Source organism: Bidens hawaiensis, unplaced genomic scaffold (assembly GCF_021521415.1).
Source record: "Bidens hawaiensis isolate Kalapana, Puna unplaced genomic scaffold, B.hawaiensis_p1.1 tig00004003_1, whole genome shotgun sequence".
Taxonomy (NCBI): domain Eukaryota; kingdom Viridiplantae; phylum Streptophyta; class Magnoliopsida; order Asterales; family Asteraceae; genus Bidens; species Bidens hawaiensis.
This window is the reverse complement of record NW_027491234.1, coordinates 973,938-998,642: the sequence shown is the minus strand read 5'-3', so window position 1 is coordinate 998,642 and position 24,705 is coordinate 973,938. Positions and strand designations below refer to the sequence as shown.

The following is a 24,705-nucleotide window of genomic DNA, read 5'->3' as shown; positions in this document are numbered from 1 at the left end:
TGTCGGTTGCCTCAGTTTGAAGGACATATCTACGGATATGTTTGGTCCTCATTTCTACCAGTAGAATATAAGGATAGCCATTAACCAGATGACTGAAAGTGACCGAGGCGGTTTATGATGTGTTTTTATTCTTTCGCTGAAAATTAGTCGATCATACTTAGTTAGAAGGACACATACTTGTATGTGGTCGGTCCAGCTGATCCATTGGATCTTCAGGATAGCTGTTTACCTGAAAACTTCAATTTGATCGGGGCGATTGAAGCTAAAATTTTTTCGGGAGATGAAATTATTTTTCAAGTCTACTACTTCGTAAGAAGTTCCTTTACTATGTTTAACAGAAAATTGATCCAACCTTGGAAAGTGATAGATATACTAATTCTGTGTGCTTAACTAGTGAAGTTATTAGGCCTAAAAGACTTTAGAACAGTCATTGTATGTCATGGTAGCTTTTTATGGTGCGTAAAAGTAAAAGTGATACTAATTAAATCTACTCGATTTTATGTGGAAACTCCTTTTGAGTTGTGCATGTCTCCATATATATCTTTCCGTATGATAGGTAGAAAAGCGATTACCCAGTCATACACGAGCCCGTGAGTGTTCTGATTTCCGTGAAGATAGCGTGTCAAGAAACTGCAGTGATCCATATTCGGGACTTGCAGTTGTTTACTACTCTGAAGTTTGTGTAAATACTTAAAAAAAATGTGTGTTATTGAGACATTCTAGAGTTCATAATGTTAAGACTTCTCAATCAAGATGCAAGATAGAGAAAGGGAAGAAGAGTCTGAAGATCGAAGAGTAATTACTATTTAATCAGACACTACGGGTCGAGGTCAACTCGGGGTGACTTGGGGAAAGCCAAATACGCTTTGAGAATAGATAGGAGGCATCATAATCTCTGAGTTGTTGCCCACTTAAGTTTTGAGCTTAATTGAACCTAACCCGTATCACAGAAACGATGAAAACCATTCTAAGTCATTTACCTGCTTACAACCTGTTTCTTTATGTCATAATACAGCTGAACACGGATCGGTGTGACAGTCACTTAATTAGTATGATTCCTGTTCGGATCTTTTCTAAAACATGGTAGTCCCTATCGAGACTGAAATTTGATCCCGTGTACTTTATAGTTAAAATATTTTTCTACTTATGTAGTTGTTTGATTTTATACCTGGTTACTTGGTCTTGATCGTATCATTTAACGCTTTAAAGGTTGTTTTAAAACTTAATTGCAAATTGTTCAAATTATGGGGTTTGTTTTGTAAATTTTCATATCGGCGAAGTTATCCATAACTTCGCCTGCAATAGGCGAAGTTATCCATAACTTCGCCTGTATAATTTTGACCCTATATAAAGAAGTTTTAAGGTCAAACTGTTCATTATTTTTAAACCAGCGAACTTATCTTCCACTCACCCGGCGAACTTATTATCAGAACCCTAAGCGAACTTATCGTTGGAATCCGATCTGTGTTCTTATTCTCTGTTTCTAATCCAATTACAAGGTGTGTAGTGTCGATATACAGTATAATCACGTTCATTAAGGTTAATCAAAGGTCGTTACGACCAGTTTCATAACCTCGGTCGTTCGAAATTTCAATACCCGATTTTCAAACGTGTTTTCACGTGGTAGTAATCAACTTAAACGTATAGATCATCATAAAATCAAGTTTTACGGAGTCCGCATTCTCCAAATTGACCCTATTCACCTCGTTCGAAAAAACCTAACTGTTGCCGTTTCATATTCGGCGAAGTTACAGTTTAGGCGAAGTTATCCGTAACTTCGCCTGAGATTTAACTTCGCCTGATAATTAATTATGTAACAGTATTTGAGGCGATGTTGTGGTTAGGCGAAGTTATCATTAACTTCGCCTGGACCTTTTTACTTAACTGTTATCCGGTGAAGTTCAAGTTGAGGCGAAGTTGTTCCCAACTTCGCCCCACCTCTAACTTCGCCTATACGGAATAAATTACAACTTCGCTCATGGTAACAGGCGAACTTGTGATTTGCCTTGACGTTTTTCTAACTTAGCCTGTTTGTTGCAGAAATGGCTGCTGTAGCTGGAGCAGGTGGAGCAGGCGGTGATGATGGAGGAGACAACCAACGACAGTTCTTCCCGGGTCATAACATGTACATAACATTAGACCCGGACGCGAGTGGTGTTGATGATTTCCGCGAGATCATCACATTTCTACTCCGCTCGCGTATATTCCACGCGATTACCACAACTCTGCCGATATCCTTGCCAAACATCGAGGATTTTTGGCAGACCGTGGAGTATGACTGTCGCGTCGAGCCCCCGGTTATGCGAGCAACGGTCAACAATCAGATTGTTCAGTTTTCATCCGAACAGATTCGGGCGGCTTTACGGTTTGGAGATGAGACGAGGGATGATCCGACAGATTTCGTAGCTCCTTTCCGAGATGGTGCGTTTCTGAGGATGGGATACTCTGGTCCCTTGGGAGATACTCAGAGAAGGAAGGGGTTCTTACTAGACCAGTGGCGCTTTCTCATGCATGTCATGATCGTGTGCATGTTAGGGAGAAAGGCTGGTACTGATGGGATGGGCGCGACCATGCAGTCGGCGATGACTGCTCTGACTTATAATAAGCGTTACAGCTTTAGTCAGATGGTCTTCTATGAGATAGATCGACAAAGAAGAGCGGTGGCGCGTGAGAGATTTATTATGTATCCAAGATTCATTCAGATGATCTTGAATCACGTTGCTCCAATGTTACCTCAGCGCCGCTCCGATCAGATATGTGGAAAGTGTCAGCAAAAGAATCTTCGCCCTGTGCAGATCTTCCGGTGCGAGGAGTAAACCTGAGCTCCGTCCTCGACATACTCCACTATTTGGGTACTTGATCAACCCGGAGTATGTTCCAACTCGTGGGGACGAGTTTCGGGATCCTCAACCACAACAGGCTGGAGCACCTCAAGGATTCTTTGATATGGATCGGGTTGATCCAGAGGAAAATGTGCAGGTCTCAGTTGCATAGGTTTCGAGTGTGAATGTTACTAGGGCAGCTACAACGGTGGCTGACTCTGATTCTGATGATGAGTTGGCTGAAGTGAGACGAATTATGGTAACTCAAGAACGAACTCATGGGAAAAGGAAGAGAACTGATGATGACAGCGAGTCAGATTATGAGGAAGAAGTACATCAGTTGATTCGCAGATCAAGAAGGGAACGGATAGGTGCAGGATCGGGAGCTGGTGAGAGCTCAAGGGTGGTACGTTTCACTCCACCCGCACTTTCCGGTATGACCATGGTTCCTTCATCATTGCAAGTTACAAGGCCAAGCGCCACGGATGTTTCCGTGGTGGCTACCTCATCTGCATTCGGCCTCCCACCAACTACATTCCAACTTTCGGCTCCTGAGATTGTATCGTTGTCGCCTCCAACTCTTACTCCAACGGAGGTTGTGGCACTATTTATTGAGTCAACAGTTGTGGCCACGGCAGGGTTATCGGTTCAGATACCACCTGCGGTTACGTTTACGCCTACTTCTGAGGTCCCGGTGACATCGGAAATCCCTCCTCAGTACACTCAAGATATATCACATCTGAGGTTTGATTTCGATGCAACCTTATCAGACTCTGAACGAATAGCAGCACTTGAACGGGTCGTGGCAGAACAATCAAGGGTGAATCTTATCCAGACCTATGCTATTCAGCGCTTAGTTGCAGAGAATCAGATACAGTCGTCCCTGCTGATAGAACATGGCAAAATCATTGATGCTTTGAAGGAGTTCTTGGCATCTCAGGGGGAGACGAGCTGTAAGGGCGATGAGCTGAGGACTAAGAAGCGAAATGATCGAGACGATGATCCCAATGCATCGAAAGGTGCAGGTGGAGAGTTGCCAAGAACTGAACAAGCTCTTGGGACTTCCACAACTCAGGGGGAGTCAACAAGTGCAGCGGGCGGTACAGGTGATGTGGTGGTCGTGGATGTTGAGGAAATGGATGATGAGTTTATGTGTGATGATGATGTGTTACCAGTTGAAGAGATAGAGAAGATTGGTTCAGAGATAGTTATTGATAATGATATTGAAGAGGGAGAGATAGTAGAGGAGAATGTGGAGCATGAGATTCCGGAAGTCGATAAGGCAGATATAGGTAAAGAGATTGGAAATGATGAGACAGAATGGGAAGAGCAGCCAAGATGGAAAGAAGGCTATGCTCAGTGGTTCGTAAAAACGAAGAAACCGGCGGTCCCTACTATGTTTAAGAAGAGTTACAACATTAAAGGTTATGCTGAATCGAGAAAGGGGATTATTTGCTGGATATATGATGAGCAGTTGAGGCTCTTTGTGATTAAAAGATATGATGGTGTTCAGTACTTCAAAAGGCTGTTGAGATCATTGAATACACTGCCAGAATGTGAAGTGAAAGACTTAGCCAGATTGGGGTTAATAAACATAAGTGATGATAACATGGCTAGAGTCATTGGGAAGATTGTTTGGAAGGAAAGTATAAAAGAGAAGAAGTTCAAGCTATTGAAACCACAAAAGGGAAAACTCATTGAAGACAAAGATAGATGGATGAGAGCAGATGGCAAGCCTTGGATGATTATGAAGTATAAGCCGACCCGGTGTTTAAAAGAAGTGCCGATGAAACAAATGCCCAAGGATGTGCTGAAAGATCTGAAGTGGTGGTTTGTAGATTGTGAAACAGCTGAAGCAGTAATGGAGGACGAAGATGAACAAGAGCTGCTGAGAGTCTATGATCCAATGCATCTAGTGAACTTGTCTCAAGCTGATCTGCAGGTGCTGAATGAGAAGAAGATATTTTATATTCCTGCTTGGAAAGACGAATCGAAGAAATATCAAAGAATTGTATCAGTTTGTGTACGTGAAGGAGTTCATGCTTAAAGATGAAGATACAAGATTGTTGAAGATTACAAGACACGTGTTTGAAGATAAAGATTGAAGCTACTGCCAAGGGGGAGTCTGTTGGTACATGATGTCAGTAGTTCAGTATATAGTGTCTGTAATCGAGTCGTTTGGATTTGTGTTTTGTATGTAGCGAAGTTAGCTCACAAGTTCGCTGATATAGGCGAACTTGTAGAGTAAGCGAAGTTAGTGACAACTTCGCCTGAACATGCCAGGCGAAGTTGTCGTGTTTATATAGATTAGGTTACGGCTGAGTTTTGTTAATCAGTTTTCAGTTATCGAGTTGTAACGAGTTGGGTAATCAGTGATTGATATCACGTGTTTCCAGTTGCAATATACAACGTGTCTTTGCTTATTGTAACGTGTGTTCGATTGTGTTAACGTATATCGTCTTCTACGCTCGTAACGTCTTACGTAGGGATTCCGCACCTACGTAGAACGAGATATTCCGTGTAGATCCGGTTGGGAACCTACAATTATGCTAACAAAACATTTTAGATAATCAATCCAAGTTAAAGAACAATAACAAAAGTGTTTTGCAAAGAACCTTTCATCCCGAGAGAAATACCACGAAACTAACCACTCATGGCTCGAGAGATCATTGTTGTGTCAAGAATCTTGTTACTAGCAATCCCAAACATAAACCCAATGATACAAAGACCCAAAATAGTGTTCTTGTTCTTCAAAAATCGCCCTTAGCCATCCTAAGTGAAAAAGTAGTTCAAAAGTCACTCAAAAATGGCTTATTAAAAGACATGCATGTGTGTCTCCGCCCCGGACCGTGGGCCACGGTGTGAACCGGGTCCACGGTTAACCAAAGTCAACAGTTAGTCAAGCTGGACCGTGGGACACGGTCTGGACCGTGGTCCACGGTCGCCTTGTTCCTCCGCGGTACGGTGTACCCTGGAATGTTTGCTTCAGGTGGACCGTGGTCCACGGTCTGGACCGTGGGCCACGGTGGAGCTCATTCCCGCAACTTGTTTTCTTCGTATCTCTCGCGTTCCAGCTCCGTTTTCATCACCGTTTTCGCCCGTGTTCTCGTAACGTCGCTCTCTAGCTCCTCAAACCTGCAAACACATGAACAACCATAGTCAACTAATTCCACGGAATTAACTTAATCCCGAAAGCATATTTATATCTTTTAATTCACTTAGTTTCTCTCCTACGGGTCGCCCGTCACATTCCCACACTTAACCGTTGCTTGTCCCTAAGCAACACTTGAAATCACAATTGCTTTCAAAACACACCACCAAACATACCACAAAACCGGCTCAGTTAAGGTCCCGAGTCATACCATATTCCCACATAATTATAGGTTTGCACTAGCTTACTTGATATTACATTTTAAAACATAGAATTCTAGTCAACCTTAACATGCTTTCGGTCTTTACTCACACATAACACACCGTCACTCATTAACTCACTTATCGGTGACCGTTCCAAATATCACAATCATACTCGATTCTCCTCGCATACGCTTGTACCACCGTCAAATCTCCACCTAATCGTGCTTTAACACAAATGCAAATCAAGAGGTCTTAAACTGGTTATAATGAGGCTAGGGTTATAGGTGTGGAATGGGGATATTGCAAGTGGCTCAAATGATCCGACCCGGCTTGTTACATTAAAACTAAAATAAGTAAAAGAACAAACTACTATATACATAACAGCTTTTATCACAAACTCGAACCACAAGGCTTTGAACATTGCCTCAAGTTTTCCTTGTCTTTTCTCTCTTTTTTTTTCATTTTTTTTACACATAATAACTTGCATAAACAATTAACTACTACTCTCTATTAATTACTAACAAAACAATTACAATTACAAAGAACAACCTACTAAGCCGGATCGTCTCACAAATATATCGGGGTTTGATCAAATAAAAAGAATAGGTCCAATAAAGTTTTTTTAAAGGAACCAATCCCCCGCCCCTCTCATTACCCACGCTCATATATGTAATTTATGAGGCCCAACCCCCAAAACCCGCACTCACACTCATCCGAGACGAGGCTTTAACCTAAGTGCCTCAATCACTTTTGCATTTATGCCAAGCTAAGGTCTCGAAGTGCATTGATAGCACAAGTTCTAACGGAGAATAACCACTCCGTCACCGCTCTTCGTTTTCCCCAATACCCAAGTGACTATGGGCATGTTATGTGATTTGATAAACCGAAAACATGATAACCTTGCCAAGAATACTACTCGACCACATTTTTAACATAGCTAAGCAAACTTGATTTCTGGGGGAATTATGACCATGAAAGGGGACCAACACTTTGCCCCGCCAATCTTACCACTTTTCCGGTGTCTCTCTTTCAATTGTCTTTATTTTCATCAAAAATTTTCATTTCATCTTCATTTTTTTATTATTTATTATTTTTTATTATTTTTTTTTCAAAAGATTCCCCATCCCCACACTTGGGATATATTGTCCCCAAGGTATGATTTTGAGAAACTAAAAACAGCACAAAAACACCACCACATTCCGACTCACAACACTATTTCAAAAGATTTCATCCTCCTCCCTTCCACCCAAAAACTAAACCGAACACAAAATAAAAAACTGTACAACGATATACAAAAACACATGCACCTGGTGTGACGAGGCCCTCATCAGTAGTACGGCGGCTGCGGCGGCCCGAAGATGGAGGTCATAAAGTCCGAAAATTCACCAAAGTTAAAAGCTCCACTTCCGCCGCTGCTGCCCTCTCCCGATGATGGAGGTGGTGGTGCCATCGACTGCATCGGGTCCACCCACATGGAGTGATGCAATAGAGGCTCGGGGTATCGCCCAGAGCCGTCGTATGGAGGCAAAGATGTGTAGTCCACACTTGGTGGATCTGGGATGACCTCTTCACCAGCATGCCACTGTTCGTGCATTCTTCTGTTTCTGTCGTCCATATACCACATGTTTAATTCTTGCTCGCGCGCATAGGCATGAGCACGGTTCCAGATCTCGTCACGGTCGTGTCTCTGTTTCTCGGCTCGTTCGTGGTAAGCCCCCATGAAAGTTTGGTGGTCGAAAAGTGCCCGGGCTTCCTCCGACCAACTGTCAAAAGTGGAGGGCCGATGTCTCTCCACCACCTCATATATCGAACCCATGTGGGCTCAATTGTTTCCATATGAGGCATATCCCGAAGAATAGTCCCAACCCCTTTGTTGGGATCCACTACCACCACATTCTCGTCACCACCAACTACCTCCATGTCATCATCGTCGCTTCCTTCCTCAATTATTTCCTCCTGGTCTTCACCCGTCTCTTGTTCAACATCCTCCTTTAATACTCTCATTTCACATCACCGTTTTTCAATTGATGGTACCTTTCGCTCTTTGTATACGTCCAACCTGGGCCCAATGAATCCAATTTATGTTTCGAAAAAACCTTCCTCAACCCAATTGCGCCTGCTGGAATGGCAACATGCAACTTCAGTATCGCCGTGATCAACTGGCAGTGAGGGATCAACTTTCTCTTGTTGCTTTCTCTACTCGTCCATATATTGAGCATGGCTAAGTAGCAAAAGGAAATTCTCAGCTTGCCACTCATTAAAGCGGCCAAAATGGGCATGTCACTATTTCTTACCACCGAAATGTCACTCCGACGGGGTACCACATTGGAGAGACATGTGGTCATCAACAGTTGAGCTTCTATCCTCAATTCCCTTCTTTTAAAATTCGACCCTGTACCTCTTCCCCCCTTCAACACGGACGATAATATATTATACCATTGCGGGCTTTTGTCCGGATGGTCAAACAAATCCCTCACCGATGGGTAGACGTACGAGTTGGCTGGCTTGCTATCAAACTGGGCAATTTGATTGAGTTTCTCGAAAGACATCTCCACCGTCATTCCACCCACAGTACCGATCAATTTCAACTCCGAACCCTTCCTAATCGGTGGGCACCTCAACGTAGAAACCCACTCCTCAATTTCCCTATCGTAGAGCGTAGTGCTTTCTTCATCGTAACATTGAAGGGCAGCTTCCCACCCTAATGCTTCAAATTTGTCAAACAAGCCAAATGCCTCAAACCCCGAATCGGTCACTTCCTTCTCACACATGAATCCTTCTAACCTTTCTTTCAAAGTGCGCATCATATCCTTAAACAATTCAGGTTGCCATTCTAAAGCATAACTCGATAACACCCCACCTCCTCAGTCGGGTTTTGGGATCTCTACTTGCACATGCTCTTGTTCTTCTCGCAACCATTGTCTTTTGGCTTGGGCAGCCCGACCACTCATAGATGCCGCCTTTCCTTTCCCCTTGTCCGAATTCCTTCCCATCTATACACACAAACCACCAAAAACAAACCAAGTCAATTCAATATGTCCATCCCCACACTTGCTTGTTACCATAGTTGTGGATAAACAACTCGTTATATAATTAACCAATGTTACAAAACTTCAATAAACACTTAATTTTTCAACTTTTCCATGAAAAATCACCAACTGCAAGCATTTATTTCTTATCCACAACTACAATTTGTAACCATTATCACTAACAAGCAAGTGGGTTTACACAAATCAACACTACCCTAACAATTTTTGCAATGTAATCAAAGAATTAACAAAGACATACCTTGGTTGGTGTTTTAGGATGATAAACAAGTAAGTTTTGATACGCAAACAAGAAATCCCCAAAAATCTTTGAAATTTTCGGGATCCAAATCCTCACACACGGGATAACACTTGAAAATGAGAAGGAATGAGGGTTGTATTGTTAAATCTCACGGAGTTTCACTCACAATCGGGTTAAGAAACTTGGATTTTGGTTGTTAATTGGAAGAGATGATGGTGAAATTAGGGTTTGAGAGGATGTTTATGGAAGTGGAGAGGATGGTTGGTGAGTTTTGTGGTTGGGGAATGTTGTAAAAGAAATTTAAAATTCGTTTATAGCCCCTTAAAACCCGTCAAACTGCAGCAGGAACAGCTGCACCGTGGGCCACGGTGTGAACCGTGGTCCACGGTTGACCGTAGTCAACGAACCAGATCAGCTGGACCGTGGTCCACGGTGTGAACCGTGGTCCACGATGATGATTTACCAGGACGAACATAGTGCACCGTACCGTGGTGACTCGCTAGACCGTGACCTGCGGTGGCCGAACCGTGTCCCACGGTTTGGACCGTGGGCTATGGTGAACCCTTTATTTTTTGTTTTTTTTGAACGAAACGAAACTACATAATGAAAACTAAAATTACCCTACCCCCGTGAAAATCCCGAGTTGTCCTTAACACGATAGAGAAATTCCTAAGAACTTCCCCACACTTGACTCGAACACACTCCTAACGAGAGAAAGGTAATTTTTAAAAACAAATTTAACAAAAGCTATTTACACCCTACAACATACCTTGGCCTTTATGCGGTGGAACCGCCCGGTGAGCTTAAGAGGAAACTCACCTTGTCATTGTTAAGCATGTTCACATCCTTCCTTTCTAAGTACGGTTTGTGTCACACCCCGACCAAAGGCGGCGGAACATGCCGGGGTGCAACGATTGCTCATAAGCGCATGACACTATTTAAAGCGACAATATTTAACAAACTCATTTCATTTCACAACATCGAAAATGTCACATAACCAAATATTCATAACTCAAATACAACAAAATATAACAAAATATAGCAAATCAAATATTGTTCATTTTTTCTAATATCCTAACGGTATTTGTGATGTTTTCTTCACCGAACTCCATAATCAACCTAGATGCAAACCTGTAACATTTCATAAAATAAAGTTTATCAACACAAAGGTTGGTGAGCAATTCATAAGTTTGAACAATAGATATATAGTATGAAAAGCCACAAAACTAGTATACAAAACCATAAATAATAGCTATAAACTTGGATAAATAGTTATCGCTAACAAGTTAGCGACACCCAACTATAAGGGGTTGCCAAATAGTTTAGGATTTTATAGTTATCGTTAATTGCATTACGTTAACGACACCTTGCCATGAGGGGTTGCCAAATGGTCTAGGATTTATAGTTCCACCATCCAAAAGCGATAAACAAATAGTCAAATAAGCATAGAACACCAAATCGAGCAATTATTCAAGTAAGGTATACAACAACGTTTGTGGTTTAAGACCCCAAGTATAAAACATTTAGTTTAGATAAGTTGAAATGTCACCCCCAAAATAAAAGATAGAAAACGGGGTATGAAGTTACTCACGTTCAAGTAATAAACTTGAAAGATTGATTATTTGGAGATTTGCCGAAACGACGAGTTTAACGTATGAAGCCTAAATAAAAGAAAGTCTTGGATTTAGAAAAGTTGTCTTGAAGATCTTTAAATAAAATAATTGTTGCAAAAACTAATCAATTAAAGTTCAAGGTTTAAAATGTAACTATTTAAGAATTTATAATAATAACCCTTTTAAAAAATGTAAGTTTGTTCAAAACCGGGTTAAAGTATCTAACCTTAATATTTACTTAACCAATGTTAAGTAATAAGGTGGGGAAAATGCTAAAATGCAAGTTCCATTAGGCTAAAGATACTAAAACGGGTTTTTAACGAGTGTTCGGGTTGTCGGTTCGGGTCTTGACAAATGGTCGAACCCAAAGTCAACTTTCCAAAATATTAATTGTTATGAGATAACTCATTAAAACATACTAACACTTAACCAAGTACGTAGAACTATTGTTTAGAACTAACAACGCACGTTAAGTGAGTGTTCGGTTTTGTCGGTCCAAACTATGTTATGAGATCAAGTTGGATCCAACTATTCCAAGTACTTAAGAAAAATAATTAAAATCAGTTTGTAAACTATTTTTTTTAAAGAAATATACAAGTCTTGATAACTAAAAACACACTTGTGTGTCTTAAGCGAGTAAAAGTCGGTATAGTTCGGTCTCCACTCACAAATAGTTCATAGATGGTGTCTACATGCCCAAATATCATAGAACTTGTATATTGGTTTATAAATGAAGAAAACTTAAATTTTACAACAAAAAAAGTTAACTACAAGTCTTTTAAGCAAAAGTTTCGGTTTAGTTCGGTTTCCATCTCCCAACGAGTTCATAGATGGATTCCATATGCTTAATATCAAAGAACTTGTAAAAATGATTTTTGAAACTCAAATCTAGCAATAAACATGTTTAAACAACTATTTTAACAAAACTAGTAAACAAAAGTTCGGTTTCCGGTTTGGACTAGTTTCGGTTAAACCGAGGTTAGTCTTATACAAACCCACACCATGGAACTTGTAAATAAGATGAACAAACTAAAGGGTTAGAAGTTAGTCATAAGTGATATGTATAATAAGTTATGTGTGTGTAAATATATATCAAGAACACGAAGTCCTCCATGAAGCCTTGCCTTATGACATTCGAAACTTAACCAACCAAAGTCGGTGAAGTAACAAATAAAGGAAACAAGGGGTGTGTATTATATATATGTTGTACCACTATATTCAAGAGTTAGTAATGTTAGATGAACAAGTTAGAATGAAAGACTATAGTTAGTTTGACTTGAGAAGTCAAAACTTCAAAAAATACATAAGAAATAACAACCTTGAATCTATGGAGTTTGAGAGAGTTTTTTTGGAGATGTAGCAAGAGTAAAATGAAGAAGATGGGTGGGTATATATAGGGAAGGAGTGAAGGGTTGGGTATAAAGATTCTTTTATGGTTTGCATAAAAATGGGTATGTTTAAATGGTCAAACAATGCATAATATAAAAAAAACAATATTTTATATATTTTATATATTTTAAATGACAAGATCCAATATTTTATATATTTGAAATGTTCGGGTTACAAACGGGTCGGGTTTACATAACAAAAGTGACCCGAAATTGACGAATGTCACAGTATTCCCTACTTTAGGAAATTTCGTCCCGAAATTAAGATGAAGACGACGATGCAAACAAATGTGGATACTTCTCTTTCATTGTGTCTTCTCGTTCCCAAGTAAACTCCGCGCCACTCCGTGATTCCCAACGAACTTTTACTAACCGAATACGACTACGTTTGGTTTTCTTCTCGTTGCGATCCATAATCTCAACGGGTCGTTCAACCATAATCATAGACTCATCAACATGAACTTCATCGACGGGTATATGAAGATTACCCTCGGCTAGGCACTTTTTGAGATTCGAAACATGAAATGTCGGATGAACACCGGCAAGTTCTTGCGGTAGTTCAAGTCGATACGCTACTTCCCCAACACGCTCAAGAATTTTAAAAGGACCAACGAAACGAGGAGCTAGTTTACCCTTCTTTCCAAAACGGACTACCCCCTTCCAAGGAGATACTTTTAGAAGGACAAGATCGTCAACATTAAATTCGATCGGTTTTCGCCGTTTGTCGGCGTAACTCTTTTGACGATTTCTAGCGGTTAGGAGATTTTTACGGATTTGATCAATGACGTCGGTGGCTTCTTGGACCATTTCGGGTCCCGTGATTTGAGCTTCACCGATTTCGTTCCAACAAATCGGGGAACGACATTTACGACCGTAAAGAGCTTGAAAAGGAGCCACATCAATGCTAGAGTGGTAGCTATTGTTGTAGGAGAACTCGATGAACGGAAGATGAGAATCCCAATTCCCACCGAAATCAAGAACACATGCTCGTAGCATATCCTCGAGTGTTTGGATTGTACGTTCGGATTGACCGTCCGTTTGAGGATGATAAGCGGTGCTAAGATCGAGACGTGTTCCCAAAACTTCTTGAAGTGAACACCAAAAATGAGAGGTAAAACGGGCATCGCGGTCGGAGATGATAGACAATGGCAAACCGTGTCGGCGCACGATTTCCCGAACATAGATTTGAGCAAGCTTCTTGACAGAATACTTCTCGCGGATCGGAATGAAATGAGCAGATTTGGTTAATCGATCGATGATCACCCAAATGCTATCGTTGCCTTTTTGGGTTTTGGGTAATTTGGTGATAAAGTCCATAGCAATGTCTTCCCATTTCCAAACGGGAATCGGTGGTTGCTCGAGTAGACCAAAAGGTCTTTGATGTTCGGCTTTGACTTTCGAGCAAGTAAGAAATTTAGATACAAACAACGCTACGTCCTTTTTCATACCCGGTCACCAAAAGGTAGCACAAAGATCGAAGTACATCTTATCCGCACCGGGATGAACGGAATAGTGCGAATTATGAGCTTCGTCGAGAATACAAGTACGAAGGTCATCGCGATCGGGAACCCACAAACGATTGAGAAAATACAAAAGACCATCGGGTTTGGTTTCGAGTTGAAGTTAGGCTCCACATGACATTTCGTCATACATGTTACCTTCTTCAACGGAGGTGCGTTGAGCTTGAAAGATACAAATTTGAAGATTGGTTTAAACAATGACGCTTAGAAGCAGAACGGATTTAACATTAACCTTTCGACTTAGGGCGTCGGCGACAACATTCGCTTTACCGGGGTGGTAGCGAATCTCGCAGTCGTAATCACTAAGTAATTCAGCCCATCGTCGTTGTCTCATGTTGAGATCTTTTTGGTCAAAAATGTGTTGAAGGCTTTTATGATCGGTAAAAACCACACATTTTGTTCCATAAAGGTGATGTCTCCATATTTTGAGAGCGAAAACGACGGCACCAAGTTCGAGATCGTGATTCGTATAGTTCTTCTCGTTGACCTTAAGTTGCCTTGATGCGTATGCGATGACTTGACCTCGTTGCATGAGAACACAACCAAGTCCTTGATGGGATGCATCACAAAATACAACAAAATCGTCGTTTCCATCGGGAAGAGTTAGAATAGGAGCATTGCAAAGCATGTCCTTGAGAGTACAAAAGGCTTTCTCTTGCTTCGAACCCCAATCGAAGGGTTGTCCCTTATGGGTGAGAGAGGTAAGAGGCAAAGAGATCTTGGAAAAATTCTGAATGAAACGCCGATAATATCCGGCCAAACCGAGGAAGGATTGAATTTTCGTGGGACTCGTTGGAGTTTTCCAATCCTTAAAAGCCTCAATTTTAGCGGGATCAACATGAATACCTTTGTCGTTTACGATATGTCCCAAAAATTGAACTTCCACGAGCCAAAATTCACATTTGGAGAATTTGGCATAGAGTTGTTCGTTTCTAAGGAGCTCGAGAATGGAACGCAAATGATGTTCATGTTCGGCTTTGGATTTAGAGAAGATTAGGATGTCATCAATAAAGACAATAACGAATTTATCAAGGAATGGTTTACAAACGCGGTTCATGAGGTCCATAAACACCGCGGGTGCATTTGTTAACCCGAAGGGCATAACCAAAAATTCGAAATGTCCATATCGAGTACGGAAAGCGGTTTTTGGAATGTCTTCTTCGCGAACACGCAATTGATGATAACCCGATCGAAGATCAATTTTGGAGAAACAAGTTGCGCCTTGAAGTTGGTCGAATAAGTCGTCGATACGTGGCAATGGATAACGATTTTTAATAGTAAGTTTGTTGAGTTCTCGATAATCTATGCACATACGAAACGAACCATCCTTCTTTTTCACGAAGAGAACAGGAGCGCCCCAAGGAGAAGAGCTTGGACGAATGAAGCCTTTATCGGAAAGTTCTTCGAGTTGGTTTGATAGTTCTTGCATTTCCGACGGGGCTAGACGATAAGGAGCCTTGGCCACGGGCATCGCGCCGGGCACAAGATCTATTTGGAATTCAATCGGACGAACGGGAGGAAGACCGGTAACATCATCGGGAAAGACATCAAGGAAATCACGAACAATAGGAATATCTTGGATCTTCCTTTCCTTTTTGTCTTTTGTCACCGAGAGAGCTAAAAACGGAACGTACTTTTGGCGTAAGTACTTTTGCGATTGAGAACACGACATGAGATTTAGCCTTCGAGACGTTGTGTTTCCAAAGACCTTAAGAACCTTGCCGTTGACAAGCGGAATGCGAATGAATTTATCAAAACAAACGACTTCGGCACGGTGCAAAGACAACCAATCCATGCCTACTATGACATTGAAGCTACCCATTTGCATCGGGATGAGATCGATGGAGAATTTATGCTTAGAAAAAATAAGAGAGCAATCGCGGACGACGGAATTGATGGTAATAGAATTGCCATTGGCGACTTCAACAGAGAACGGTCGGGAAAGCTTAGTTCGAGGCATCGCAAGTTTCGACTCAAATTTCAAAGAAATAAAACTTCTATCGGCATCGGTATCAAATAAAATAGAAGCCAAATGATAGTTCACCAAAAACATACCGTTCACAACATCGTTTGCCACTTGAGCTTGATTTGCATTCATCATAAATGCCCGCCCTTGATTACCATGGTTGACTTGATGTGCTTGTTGTGGAGGTGGAGGTGGTGCTTGGATTGTTTGGATGGGTTGGATGAGTGGTGCATTGAGTTGGGGAATTTGGGGTTGGTAAGTTTGAACTTGGTAAGCTTGTGTTTGGTAGTATGGTATGGTTACGGTTTGAGCTTGGTTGGCAAAAGATAAACGTGGGCAATTTTGGCGGAAATGGTTGGGATCACCATAATTAAAGCAAGCTCGGGGTTGTTGGGGTTGGTTTGATGGGTATGGTGCATAGCGGTTTTGGGCATTTTGGGGAAAGTTTCCCGGTTGGGTTGGTGGGTTAGGTTGGTTGGGTTGGTTTCGTTGGGTGGATCGGCATGTGTTGGGGAAGTGACCAAATCGATTACAAATTGTACAATGGCGACACGGCGAGTTCGTTGGGTGGTGAAGTTGGCAAGTGTTACATAGTGGGGAGTTACCAATATATGGTTTTCGGTTTTGGGGAAGAGTTTGGGCTTGTTGTGGTGGTTGAGGTTGGGTGACGGCAAAGTTTCGGTAATTAGTCTTGGGTTTCTTCTTGTTGTTGTTGTTGTGTCGGGAGGAGTTGGAGTAGTTTATAGCTTGTGGTGCGGGTTCAATCTTGGCTTGGGGAGCGGGCTCGGTTTTGGCTTTCTCGATTGTTTTCTTGAGGGTTAGGGTACCCTCCTTCACGTGATTTTCCGATAGCCAACCGGCTAACGTGATGGCTTCCTCAAGGTTCGCGGGTTTGCTACTCATGACTGAGTCCCGGATTTTCATCGGTAAACCCCCAATATATTTGTCAATTTCACGTTCGGTTGGGGTGACCAAGTGAGGTACAAGAACGCTTAGCTCGTGGAAACGGAGTGAGTAAGCGGCGTTATCACCACCTTCTTGTTTTAGGTCCCAAAATTCTACCTCAATCTTTTGGAGCTCGTGTTTATGACAGAATTTCTTCTTCATCAGCGCCTTAAGCTTGGCCCATGGAAGAGCCATGGCCATATCCGTACCTTGGAGGTGCATGACACTACCCCACCAAGTTAGGGCGGTTCCCCTAAACATGCTTGAAGCGAAGTTTGTCTTTTTCGCTTCGGGGCATTCGCTGTGTAAACACACATTCTCCACAGATTCGAACCACTGCAACAACGTAGTCGCACAGTTGATTCCATAGAATTCGGACGGGTTGGCACAAGTAAATTGTTTAAGCAGGTAGGATGCGGGTTTGGGCTCAATAGGTGCAACAACGGGTGTGGGTTGGTTTGCTTGTATTTGGGTTATTAGTTCGGGAATCACAGCAGCCATTTGCTTGGCGATGATGGCGGCTACACGTCGAGTGGAGTTCTTGCGCGGTTGGCGTCTTAGCGGAGGCATGCTAAAAAAATTATAAAGAAAATGTAATAAGTTTTTGGGTAAAAAAGAAATGAATATAAAGGTGTATAAAATAAAATAAGATTTCGATTTTTGATTTGTGAATCCTAGAGTTAGTATGGAGAAGATGTTAGTGTTAGATAAAATATAAAACTTTGTTTATAAATAACAAAACCGAAAACAATAGTAAATGGTTTTTTTTTTTTTTTTGAGAATTTAAAGCTTAAAAATTTGAGATTTTGAGATTTATAGAGTTGGAAAAATCGTGCATGAACCACCATGACTTGATATTCCAACACTAAAAAGTTTTATAAAACAACATATTGGAGTCTAAACATGTGTACGAACCACCGAAACTTTTTCATGTTTTCGACTCAAATAACGATAATAACACAATAAATCGAGATACAACGTCATGTCAAAACACTAGTCCACGAAATCACCGTAGTTCTATTGTTTTAACACCGAAAATTAGGATGGCGACCGGAACGCTCGCATTCGACTACTTAAAGTATTGACATTGATAACACGATTTATGGCCTAGAAAACGAGCATTATAACTCAACCATCCCAGGTAAGTAAATCACCTTCGATTCTTGGAATCTTTTTGTCAAATGGTCATTTTATAATTTCTCGTTTCCTATGATGGCTACAAACCCGAAATAAACACAACCTTTAAGGGATTTGAAACAACGGGATCCAAGTTAATCTTGTAATCCATAAAACACAATGAAAATCTACTTTTTGCGTTTTAAGGTAAGGATACCTTGGAAATACTATGAAAGTGTGTGTATGTGATCATTTAGGATATTGGTGAATTTTAAACAAGTTAATAAATAAACATGCGATATGAACAATTAGATAGAGTAAACACGTATGAACACACGTATAGGACCCTAAGCATAACAATTCTAGGTCGTTACGTCTAACCACCTATCTTAATTTTCATGGCTCTGATACCAATCTGTCACACCCCGACCAAAGGCGGCGGAACATGCCGGGGTGCAACGATTGCTCATAAGCGCATGACACTATTTAAAGCGACAATATTTAACAAACTCATTTCATTTCACAACATCGAAAATGTCACATAACCGAATATTCATAACTCAAATACAACAAAATATAACAAAATATAGCAAATCAAATATTGTTCAATTTTGCTAATATCCTAACGGTATTTGTGATGTTTTCTTCACCGAACTCCATAATCAACCTAGATGCAAACCTGTAACATTTCATAAAATAAAGTTTATCAACACAAAGGTTGGTGAGCAATTCATAAGTTTGAACAATAGATTTATAGTATGAAAAGCCACAAAACTAGTATTCAAAACCATAAATAATAGCTATAAACTTGGATAAATAGTTATCGCTAACAAGTTATCGACACCCAACTATAAGGGGTTGCCAAATAGTTTAGGATTTTATAGTTATCGTTAATTGCATTACGTTAACGACACCTTGCCATGAGGGGTTGCCAAATGGTCTAGGATTTATAGTTCCACCATCCAAAAGCGATAAACAAATAGTCAAATAAGCATAGAACACCAAATCGAGCAATTATTCAAGTAAGGTATACAACAACGTTTGTGGTTTAAGACCCCAAGTATAAAACATTTAGTTTAGATAAGTTGAAATGTCACCCCCAAAATAAAAGATAGAAAACGGGGTATGAAGTTACTCACGTTCAAGTAATAAACTTGAAAGATTGATTATTTGGAGATTTGCCGGAACGACGAGTTTAACGTATGAAGCCTGAATAAAAGAAAGTCTTGGATTTAGAAAGGTTGTCTTGAAGATCTTTAAATAAAATAATTGTTGCAAAAACTAATCAATTAAAGTTCAAGGTTTAAAATGTAACTATTTAAGAATTTATAATAATAACCCTTTTAAAAAATGTAAGTTTGCTCAAAACCGGGTTAAAGTATCTAACCTTAATATTTACTTAACCAATGTTAAGTAATAAGGTGGGGAAAATGCTAAAATGCAAGTTCCATTAGGCTAAAGATACTAAAACGGGTTTTTAACGAGTGTTCGGGTTGTCGGTTCGGGTCTTGACAAATGGTCGAACCCAAAGTCAACTTTCCAAAATATTAATTGTTATGAGATAACTCATTAAAACATACTAACACTTAACCAAGTACGTAGATCTATTGTTTAGAACTAACAACGCACGTTAAGCGAGTGTTCGGTTTTGTCGGTCCAAACTATGTTATGAGATCAAGTTGGATCCAACTATTCCAAGTACTTAAGAAAAATAATTAAAATCAGTTTGTAAACTATTTTTTTTAAAGAAATATACAAGTCTTGATAACTAAAAACACACTTGTGTGTCTTAAGCGAGTAAAAGTCGGTATAGTTCGGTCTCCATCTCACAAATAGTTCATAGATGGTTTCTACATGCCTAAATATCATAGAACTTTTATATTGGTTTAAAAATGAAGAAAACTTAAATTTTACAACAAAAAAAGTTAACTACAAGTCTTTTAAGCAAAAGTTTCGGTTTAGTTCAGTTTCCATCTCCCAACGAATTCATAGATGGATTCCATATGCTTAATATCAAAGAACTTGTAAAAATGATTTTTGAAACTCAAATCTAGCAATAAACATGTTTAAACAACTATTTTAACAAAACTAGTAAACAAAAGTTCGGTTTCCGGTTTGGACTAGTTTCGGTTAAACCGAGGTTAGTCTTATACAAACCCACACCATGGAACTTGTAAATAAGATGAACAAACTAAAGGGTTAGAAGTTAGTCATAAGTGATATGTATAATAAGTTATGTGTGTGTAAATATATATCAAGAACACGAAGTCCTCCATGAAGCCTTGCCTTATGACATTCGAAACTTAACCAACCAAAGTCGGTGAAGTAACAAATAAAGGAAAAAAGGGGTATCTATTATATATATGTTGTACCACCATATTCAAGAGTTAGTAATGTTAGATGAACACGTTATAATGAAAGACTATAGTTAGTTTGACTTGAGAAGTCAAAACTTCAAAAAATACATAAGAAATAACAACCTTGAATCTATGGAGGTTTGAGAGAGTTTTTTTGGAGATGTGGCAAGAGTAAAATGAAGAAGATGGGTGTGTATATATAGGGAAGGAGTGAAGGGTTGGGTATAAAGATTCTTTTATGGTTTGCATAAAAATGGGTATGTTTAAATGGTCAAACAATGCATAATATAAAAAAAACAATATTTTATATATTTTATATATTTTAAATGACAAGATCCAATATTTTATATATTTAAAATGTTCGGGTTACAAACGGGTCGGGTTTACATAACAAAAGTGACCCGAAATTGACGAATGTCACAGTTTGAGACGATGGCCATTCACCACTTGTTTAGCTTGACTTTGCATGTCCTCAATTTCCACATCACCAAACTTCCCGACCCTTGTGAACACAAACGGGACTATCCATTTGCTCTTGAGCTTCCTGGGAAACAATTTGAGTCTTGAATTGTAAAGCCACACTTTTTTCCCAGCCTCAAATGTTCGTCTCGGTATCTTGGCATCATGCACCCTCTTCAATTTCTCTTTGTAATTTAAAGCACATTCATACGCCTTATCCCGGATTTCCTCCAACTCGTTCAATTTCAACTTTCTTAACTCACCGGCTTCCTTATAATCCAAATTAAGGCTCTTAATTGCCCAGAATGCCCGGTGAGCTAACTCCATTGGCAAATGACACCCCTTCCCATACACCAACCGATACGGAGTGGTACCAATCGGTGTCTTGTAAGCCGTGCGATAAGCCCACAATGCATCAACCCGAACCGTCTTCATCAAAATTTCTTTGATTTATTGATTCGACACTTCAACTTGGCCACTTGTTTGAGGATGATAGGGGGTTGCAATTCGGTGATTCACACCATAACGCTTCAACAATTTGCCAAATGCAAAATTCTTGAAATGTGATCCACCATCGCTTATGATAACTCGGGGAATCCCAAATCTTGAGAAGATGTTGGATTGAACAAACTTGCACACCACGGAATGATCATTAGTTCTTGTTGCAACCGCTTCGACCCATTTTGACACGTAATCGACCGCAACAAGAATGTACAAGTACCCGCATGATTTGGAAACAGGCCCATGAAGTCTATACCCCACACATCAAAAATGTCTACAACCAAAATGGGTTGTAAGGGCATTTCATTCCGTTTCGATATACCCCCAATTCGTTGGCAATTTAAACAATGCCGAGCGTATTCACTAGCATCCTTGAAGATCGTCGGCCAATAGAATCCACACATAAGTACCTTGTACCCCGTTTTAGAGCCGCTAAAATGGCCCCCACATGCCGATGAATGGGCGTGTTTCAAGATCTCTTGTACTTCATTCTCGGGTACACATCTTCTTACTACTTGATCCGCTCCAATCTTGAAAAGATTCAGCTCATCCCAAATTTATTGCTTAACTTGGGCCGCAAATTGTTGCCTTCTCTTCTTGGACCAATATTCTGGAATCGCACCCGTGGCCAAATAATTGACATAATGGGCATACCACGTGCAGTCGAAACAACAAGCAACTATACATCCGGAAATTTCTCGTTTATCTCCTTCGGATCATCAACACCCTCAAGGGTGATTCTTGACAAGTGATCGGCAACGACATTTTCACATCCCTTCTTGTCACGAATTTCAAGATCGAATTCTTGCAACAATAACACCTATCGAATCAAACACGGCTTTGCATCTTTCTTCTCCATCAAATACCGCACCGCACTATGATCCGAGTACACCACAATTTGCTTCCCAAAATATATGAGCGAAACTTATCTAAGGCATACACCACCGCAAGCAACTCCTTTTCGGTTGGGGTGTAGTTCAATTGTGCCTCGGATAAAGTCTTGCTCGCATAATAAATCACCACCGGCTTTTTATCCACTCTTTGACCCAAAACCGCTCCCATCGTGTTGTCGCTAGCATCACACATGATTTCAAACGGTGTTGACCAATTCGGTGATTGCAAAATTGGTGCTTGCACTAACTTTTTCTTCAAACTATCAAACGCTTGCAAACACTCATTAGTAAACTCAAAAGGGACATCCTTCAACAAAATATTGCATAAGGGTTTTGAAATCACACTAAAACCCTTAATGAATCTTCTATAGAACCCGGCATGTCCCAAAAACGATCTCACCCCTTTTACATTTTTCGGGGGTGGCAAGGATGAAATTACTTTTATCTTTGCTTGATCGACTTCCATCCCCCTACTTGAAACCACATGGCCCAACACAAAACCTTCTTGCACCATGAAATGACTTTTCTCCCAACTTAAAACCAAGTTTGTCTCGACACATCGTTTTAAAACTTTTTCTAAATCATTGAAACAAGACTTGAAGGTTGACCCAAAAATGGAAAAGTCATCCATGAAAACTTTAAGTGAATCCCCGACCATGTCCGAAAATATGCTCATCATACATCTTTGAAAAGTGGCTGGGGCGTTACACAATCCAAATGGCATACGTCTAAAAGCAAGGTACCATATGGACAAGTAAAAGTGGTTTTGTGTTGGTCATCGGGATGGATTGCAATTTGATTATATCCCGAATACCCATCCAAAAAACAATAATATTTTTGACCCACAAGTTTTTCAATTATTTGATCAATGAATGGTAACGAAAAATGGTCTTTTGAGGTGGCGGTATTTAATTTTCTATAATCGATGCACACTCACCACCCGGTTACTGGTCGGGTGGCGATTTGTTCACCATTATCATCCTTTATTACCTGAATACCGGCTTTCTTGGACACTACCTGTGTCGGGCTCATCCATGCACTGTCCGAAATGGGATAAATGATCCCCGCATCCAACCACTTGATCACCTCCTTCTTCACCACTTCCCGCAAGTTTGGGTTCAATCTCCTTTGAGTCTCTCGTGTTGGTTTAGCCTCCTCATCTGTAATTATTTTATGCATAACAATAGAAGGACTAATACCCTTCATATCTGCAAGCGTCCATCCAATGGCTGCCTTATGTGCTCCTAACACCTTCACTAATGCCTGCTCTTGAACTTCCTCCAAATTAGAAGCAATGATAACCAGTAGGGTTTCATTCTCTCCTAAGAAAACGTACTCCAAGTGACTTGGAAGCTCCTTCAACTCCACCTTTGGTGGACACTCCAAGGATGGTGTTGTGTCCGAGTTGATTTCCTTTGGCAAGCTCTCCATTTGATGTGTCCATGGTGGTCTTTTCTCTTGCAAAGCTAAGGCATTTTGTTTGTGCCCCTCCATCCGCAACGCACACAGGTGTACCTGTTTAGAATCATCACAAATACAAGCTTCCATACAATCCTCATCATACTCATGAGGATTACAATGATCTACAAAATCTGCCCAAAAACACTCTTCACCACTCAAAGAATTAGCAACATGAGTAAAATCATTTAAACGCATTTTCCAGTTGCCAAAACGCCATGTCAACAGCACCAAACCTAAAATCAATGATGGTATGAGCCGTGTTCAAGAATGGTCGACCCAAGATAACATTTTATTGTTGACTTGAGTCGCCCGATGAATAATCCAAAACCAAGAAATCCACGGGATAATAAAAATCCTCTACCTTCACAATTACATCCCGTACGATTCTACGGGGGAGTTTATGAGACAAATCGGCCAATACAACAGTGTTCTCCACACGTTTCAAGGGACCAAAGTCATATTGGTCATACAAACCCACCGGAAGAATACTCACCCCGGCCCCAAGATCCAATAACGCCCTCAACATTTGAAAATCACCTGCTTGAATGTTAATTAGGTGTGTTCTCGGATCTTGTAGCTTAGGAGGGAGATTTCCTTTTAAAACCGCATTTACCCGCTCGGTTAAGTCCACCCGTTTAGGCACTTTTTGTTGCCTCTTTTGAGTGCATAACACTTTCAAAAATTTTGCGTTAGCGGGCACTTGTTTTATTGCTTCAAGTAAAGGTAAGTTTACTTTAACCTGCTTAAACACCTCCCACATTTCCTCCTTTTGAGTGAAATTACATTTTTCTTGCCCGGGTCAAGTAAAGCCGAAGAAAATGGAATTACATTTAACTCCCCTTCCTTGTTGTTGTCATTTAAATTTTGGGCTTGACCCGAGGCTTGGGTTGGTTTCTCAGAAGTGAAATGTTTAGTGGGTTTATTAGTTTCAACTTCTTCATCATCACTTTCCTTACCCGTGATACCCTTAACTTCCCCATCAACCAAATCCGGCGACAAATTCGCCTTATACTCTTTACCAC

At 40.5% G+C, this 24,705-nt stretch overlaps 2 protein-coding genes across 2 annotated transcripts; both read right to left on the bottom strand.

Annotated features, from left to right (window-relative positions):
- Positions 1 to 20,786: 20,786 nt before the first annotated feature.
- LOC143624929 (uncharacterized) lies at positions 20,787 to 21,263 on the bottom strand. The gene has a single exon (XM_077095422.1). It carries the CDS (start codon positions 21,261 to 21,263, stop codon positions 20,787 to 20,789), a length of 477 nt encoding a protein of 158 aa, XP_076951537.1.
- A 2,709-nt stretch (positions 21,264 to 23,972) lies between these two features.
- LOC143624928 (uncharacterized) lies at positions 23,973 to 24,443 on the bottom strand. Its single transcript, XM_077095421.1, has one exon. It carries the CDS (start codon positions 24,441 to 24,443, stop codon positions 23,973 to 23,975), a length of 471 nt encoding a protein of 156 aa, XP_076951536.1.
- Positions 24,444 to 24,705: the final 262 nt, after the last annotated feature.